Genomic DNA, 6,742 nt, shown 5'->3' with positions numbered 1-6,742 from the left:
ATAATAGATGTTATTTTCCTCCATTGATGTATCAGTTTCTCGTTAATCATTCACGTACAATTAAACTTGAAATAAACGAACGATATTGTGGAGTCTGGCGGCAACCACGAGTGTTGTGTATCATTCTACCTAACACAAGGGAGGAGAAAAATAATAGATGTTATTTTCCTCCATTGATGTGTCAGTTTCTCTGTCCCTTAACACTTTTTAGTCCGCCCACTTGACGCCACCCTACAGCACGGGGGTTAAGTCGTCCTACGACTAAAACTGATAAACAATTGTACTTAAAAGAGCAATTCCCTGTGAAAAGAAAAAAAAATATGAGAGAACAACACACTGAAATTCAGACAAAGATGTGGCACGTACGTGTGTTTGTGGATGAGGTGTGGGGGATATGCGTGTTTCCTAGTGTGGGGGATATCTACACTGGCGATCTACCGCTCCTCGTACATAGTATTAACCCACAACAGATAATAATAATAATAATGATAATAATAATAATAATAATAATAATAATAATAATAATAATAATAATAATAATAGTAATAATAATAATAATAATAATAATAATAATAATAATAATAATAATAATGATAATAATAATAATAATAATGAGAAGAAGAAGAAGAAGAAGAAGAAGAAGAAGAAGAAGAAGAAGAAGAAGAAGAAGAAGAATCCAATGGAGTTAATTTCACAACACACGACACGGATCCTGTAGCTCCCCCACCATCCCAGTGGAGGAGAGTGAAAGAAAACATTGCTTTCAGGCGGGAGAGGAGAATGCACTGCTGATGATGATGATGATGATGCAAGTCACCTGGTGGTGCTTTCCTTCGTGTACGTCAGCCGCCCCATCGGTGATCGAGGCCGTGCGTGCGCGACCGCTTGAGCGGCAGGGCCCAACCGTCAAAACCCCGACACACCGACTCGCATCCATCTGTCCAGAGGCTCAACATCTTTTTCATCTATAGTTATATGTGGCGCGGACTACGTCACAACATCGTGAGTAAGACTAGGGGACATGACGATCGCCCGCGGCACTCGGGTGGTGGCTAGGCTTTGAACGGGGTCCGATTCGCCCCTCCCCCCCAAAAAAAGGGGCGTGGGGAAAGAAAATGAAAGAAAATGGTCGTTATTCCCGTCGTCTGGTGATGGTGTTTTGTTTTCCCGCGGACCTCCCGGGAAATTCTGCTATAAATAGTGTGAAAGCAGTGGGAGGCAGTCACTGGCAGCCCGCCCTTCGTACTCTGAACATCCCCCTCCCGGGTACTCTTACGAGCCAAGGGAGCAATGTTCGGCCCCGCTTGGGTACGTTATATTACTAGTAATGTTACCCCTCTAACCTTTACGTTTTCCCCCCCTAGACTTCACCCTCCCTTCCTTCCGTCTTCCAGCGCCTTTAACCAACCCAATATATATATATCCCGGCTCTCGTAAGGGGACAGCCGTGTAGAGGAACATATAAAGTTTGGAGGGAGAACCCGTGGTGAATTGTAAGATGGTGTGCCGGCGAGTGAAGTTGGCGTGCCAGCGAGTCTGTGAGGGAGCCAAGTGGTCAGTCTTCCCGGAGATGTGTGATACGTTGAACAGAACGGAGTCGTCCCCCTTCCCCTCTTTTTTCAGATTTTTTCCTGATACGCGTATGATGCGTAGAAGAGACTTACGCATCTTCGACTAGTTCAAAATAGCCTGTGACTCTGTACTTAACGTATGCGTAACAAGTTACCATTTTAGGTTTGAAAAGAAAAATTGGTTTATGAAAAGGAAAGCATCAATAATAATTGTAAGATCACGGGGACACGAATGGAAATAACATTTGCATACTGAATCACGGAGGGAAGCTCTGGGGTAAACAAGGATAAGCGATTGCATACGTTATGTCGAAATTGAAAACCATTCCGTTCTGGCTCGGGTGCTGACGAGACCCCTCGAGACCCGATGACACAGTGACCTTGTCTGGTACATGGTGTAACTAGGGGGACGTGTCCCTATCTCCCGTCCCCCCAAATATTGATGTCACTTTGTCCTCGTATACGTTCGATTTTTCCTCCTTGTCTGTCCTCTCTCTCTCACCCCATCCTTGCACTCACGAACACTTGGCAAGGGATTTTATCATGTCTTCTTACACATCTTCTTAATTTGTTTTCCATAGAATGGTCATATACGTACATATCTGAGTTATGGTTGATAGTGGGTTGGAGATAACGTAGTTATCTTGAATACATAATTAATAGAGGATCACGCAAGTGTACGTAACGTGTTACTTTTACCATAATGGTCAGACACACGTTAGCTAACTCGTAACATCTTCTCATCATAAAGTTACGTATCCAATACTATTAGAGTCACAAATGTATTATTAAATTCACATCCGGTGGAGTTCTATACCACGTAGCCCATTATGAAGGGGTCACATGCAAAACATGGTTACTCTATAGACCGAGAGGTAACTTAGTAACACTTCGATGGAGACGTGACGGGAATAGATTAGTCACCCTTCAATACAATGGTTATATACCTACTAATATCACTTTTTACTACAGGGGTAACAAGCATTGTCTACTTAGCATTTAGCGAGTGATCATATACATATAGACAACTGTTAAACTCCTATGTACGAGAGGGGGGAAAAGAAAATAGCCTTTGAATATAGTGAAGTTGAATCTTTAGTTTTGGTACGTTTTCAGTCGTACGCAACCTTATCTCAAGCCTTATCTTACCGTCTTGAGATAACGACACAGTCGCCCCGGTATACAAACCATCCATAGATAAAGTGTAACACTCGTGTAGTTCAAGTTACTGTATGATACTTGGCGAGTAAGCATTACTGTGTGGCGCTTCTCGCCTGTCTTCTTAATCCCTCTGAGATGATGATGTTTACGGATCTTCCCCCTCTGACCGGAGAGGCTCTCGCTTCAGCCTGGCCCCTCTACAGGATCCTTACACCGTAGGGCCGCGCGCGGCGCCCGGGAGTGCGGTCAGGGTGTCTTGCAAATGCCTGTGGGTTCATCGCAGAATCATCATTTGCTTTGGAGTGACCCCGTCAGAAAGCACAAACGACAGACAAACTGCCTCTTACCACATATTGTCTGTGATCATCAAACGAATGTGATTTACTGGGTCTCGATAACACGAGCTTGTTCTGGGGCCTGACCTCGCTTGACCTCTGTCCATGACAGGAGTAGGTGATATATTGGGTCGTCCTATTCGGTAACACCTGCCCAGATGTTTAGATCAGTTTTGCCTCACCATGTGTTCGCGTTCACCAGTCACTCGAAACATTGCAGATCCCGCTTCATTTGCATATTAAAAAAAATGGTAATTCGAGATCAGAATGAGTATCACTTTGATAGCAAAGGACATTGAAATTGTCCATACCTTCAAGGCTCCCAGGATTTTCGCCCCCTCCCCCACCCTATGATTCACTTCCGCTTCCATGGTTCCATCCACTGCCAGATCCACTCCCAGATATCTGAAACACTTTACTTCCTCCAGTTTTTCTCCATTCAAACTTACCTCCATATCAACTGACTGTTATATTTCTCCCTTGTGTCTCCCCTGATGATGTGATTATTACACGAAAGTGCACTTGGGAACTTTTCGTGTTTCATTTTCCCCGTGGACTCCGTTCTATGGAAACCACTAAACCTCTCGTGCGAGTTTCCGGATGTGCATCACACACACTGCAACTCTGCAGGCGTTGTTGCAACCCCTTCCTTTTTTCAAAGTCCAAAGTTTTTCTCCGTCAGTTACTGCTGCTGCTGCTGCTGTCGGCGACGTCGACGGCGGCGAAGAAGAGACGACGACGACGACGACGTCATCAACCATCGGGCAGCATGGAGATGACGACCTCAGCGCCGGCCTTCTCCAGGACCCGTACATAAAGGCCGACCTCACCCCACCAGCGGCGGAGAGCCTGCAGGTCTCCGTGGTGGTGGACGCCGAAGACGACCTCCACACCGCCGCTACAGGTAGGTCCTCCAGAGTTCTAAGGTCCAGCACATGCACGGGACAAACCGAAGCTTTCAGTGTGTGCAGTGTTGATGACTTGAGTGGAATTACCGACATACTTGAGAACCATGACGAGATTTGTCGTGAGGTAGTCGGGCCAGCGAGCGACTATGAATATGATACGATCCAGGTTAGTGAGAGAAAAAGATGAGATATGACATACATTCATGACGGAAACTTACACGTTTGCAAGACATTTGATGACTTGATATTCTAAACCCTCGCCACTTTGTTGTTCGCCGTTACGACCAAGTGTAAACAAACGAGAGCAACCACGACCTTGTCTGGGGGGGAATTTGCTGAATCCGTGGTGGCACTCCGTGCCTCACATGCTCGAGGGAACTTACGTGGCTTTCTGAAGTCTTAGACCGTTTTTTTCTTATCTGGAATACCTTATTTGTGGTTATTGCTCTCTCTGTTTTTCCATTCGGCCACGTATGTTATAAAAGCCTGTTTTGATTATCATTGCCATGATACATGCGTAATCATTTACTTAAGCAACCATTTCATCTTTTGGCAATAACATTCACACACACACACACACACACACACAGTGCAGCAATATTCAACGCTGTAACCCATCAATCTAAAGGGCCCGGGTTCGACTCTTCGGACATGTCAGCTGGTTCATAAGCCAACACATTTGAACAATGAATGAACAATCTAAATGGCATGGGAACCTGCGAGGGTAGCCACATTGAGTGCTTACAAGGCACTTCAAATGATGACTATATAGACTAGAACACCTCAGATGTGCACAAGGGGCGTGAGGACACGCGGAGGGTGACGTCCCTCAACTGTATGGGAAGAACCTTGTTGTCCTAACATGTACCTGTGAGGTCACAAGGGCCGGAGGTGTGGGTGGTGTCATCTGGAGCCTTGAATGTTGGCTGCTACCCTGGACGGCCACTTGGTAAAGGTAATGGTCGAGTCATTCCAGTGGTTACCAGGGTGAGAGACGGAGTGATTCAAAGACAGGAAGTCTATCCCAAACAGTACGAAGTATAAATGAGGACACTTACGAAGTCTTGAACACCTATCCCAAGGATGTACACTGTGAGGGCGAATTCTATTACCTGGGTTATAACAGAATGTTACAGCATTTAGTGAGATATACAAACAGAGCGTGGGAAGGTGAGCACGAAGAGTTTGTGAGATATAGTGGTGGGGAGGAACGGAGGAAGAAGAACTGAAGGAATTATGTAACAGGAGTAAAGTGAAGACCAAAGACACTATGGAAGACATGGGAATCAAGGTACATTTGATCGATACAAGTAGACCAGAAATAAGAATAAGGAACGAGGAGGATATGAAGAAGACATAGTTCACACATCAAAACAACACATACAACTACTCCACCAATCATGAGGGGACTGAATAACTGTTCATAACCGAGTTATCATATGAAGGGACTCAGAGGAGACCTGACTGACACAGACGAGGAAATATGTGAGGAGCTGAACCTAAGGAATGAGAGTGTGGTCACAGTGGAGGACCAGGAGGAACCATCGCTACCAGCCACAGGGAATACAGATGGTAGCTCTATGGTGGTGACCTGGCCCCATGAAGACGCAGGACCCATACGAAACCTATGGTCCAGATGGCATCTCACCCTCTGTGCTCAGTGCGTGGAAACCCTTGCTAAGCCATTAGCGATGTATGAGATCTCCATTAGTGAAGTGGTTGTTCTAGTGGAATGGTAAAGACCCAATCATCGTAAAAGCAGGTCCCTGTAAGAGCATTAATATATTCAGAAATCGGTGAAACATACGTAGCCTTCAATCATAGGTCATTATCCCTAACAGCCATAACCTAAAAATGGCACTAGAGAAGACAATCAGACAGAACTTGGGGCGAGTATATGTCTGGCATCAATCATGTAGACGGAGGACAACACGAGATCGGTAGGAAGATAATCTGGCGTGTCGAGTCTACCGGATTTCTACGAACGAGTCAGCAACAAGGAGAATGGATGGGAGGAGTGTATATTCTTGGCCTGACAGACGACCACTGAATCTGCCTCCCCACAAGTGAGTTACGATGGGGCCAGAGATTTAAGATGGAGTGGGGGGGGAGTTTAGAGAATGGCTGCTCGAGGAGATGGTCGTCTGACTGACTGCGAGGGATCAGAGGTGGGAGGGAACACATGCCAGGCGGAACCTCCTCTGTCTGAGCCAAGAAGACGAGTGGGTTTCCCTCAGGGCCGAGTGCTGGGACCAGGAGCATTCCTCACCCACTTAGTGAAGTGGATTCCTGCAATAGTATGTTTGCTGATGATGCTGAAATCATGACAGATATGCAGAGGAACAGGAGGTGCGAAAATGCTCTCAAGGGACGTGGACAAGACGCAGCTGTGGTCTGACGTGTATGCATTGCAGACCTGGATAATATCAAGAAGAGGTTTGACCATACCAGACACCGAGTCATACCAGGACATCATATCATGAGACAAGCAACCTATATCTCTGGTCACTGTCAAACCTGCCCTCGTGGACTGTGAGATGTGGAGGAAGATGATGCGCAAGACATAGTCAAGCCAGAGACTGGTATATGTGTTGCAACGGAATGGACTGCAATGAGATACGAGGAGAGGATGAAAGCCCCCAACCGTCTACAAAGGGAGGGAGAGAGAGAGAGTTAGGAGAGATAAGCGGTAGGGAAGGACGAAAGCAGAACAGTCCATCGATGTAGAATGACAGTCCGGGAGAGAAAGGTACCACTGGAAGCCGCT

The 6,742-nt window shown here is 46.0% G+C and overlaps 1 protein-coding gene across 1 annotated transcript in view; it reads left to right on the top strand.

Annotated features, from left to right (window-relative positions):
- The first annotated feature begins 1,115 nt into the window (after window positions 1-1,115).
- Window positions 1,116-6,742, top strand: part of LOC139766188 (uncharacterized) — an 11,757-nt gene continuing 6,130 nt past the window's right edge. Inside the window, exons 1-2 of the mRNA XM_071694459.1 lie at window positions 1,116-1,308; window positions 3,750-3,971. Of these exons, the coding sequence (XP_071550560.1) occupies window positions 1,116-1,308; window positions 3,750-3,971 (415 nt within the window). The remainder of the gene's footprint in view (window positions 1,309-3,749; window positions 3,972-6,742) is intronic.

Source organism: Panulirus ornatus, chromosome 57 (genome assembly GCF_036320965.1).
Source record: "Panulirus ornatus isolate Po-2019 chromosome 57, ASM3632096v1, whole genome shotgun sequence".
Classification (NCBI taxonomy): Eukaryota; Metazoa; Arthropoda; class Malacostraca; order Decapoda; family Palinuridae; genus Panulirus; species Panulirus ornatus.
This window is presented reverse-complemented; position numbering and strand designations above follow the sequence as displayed.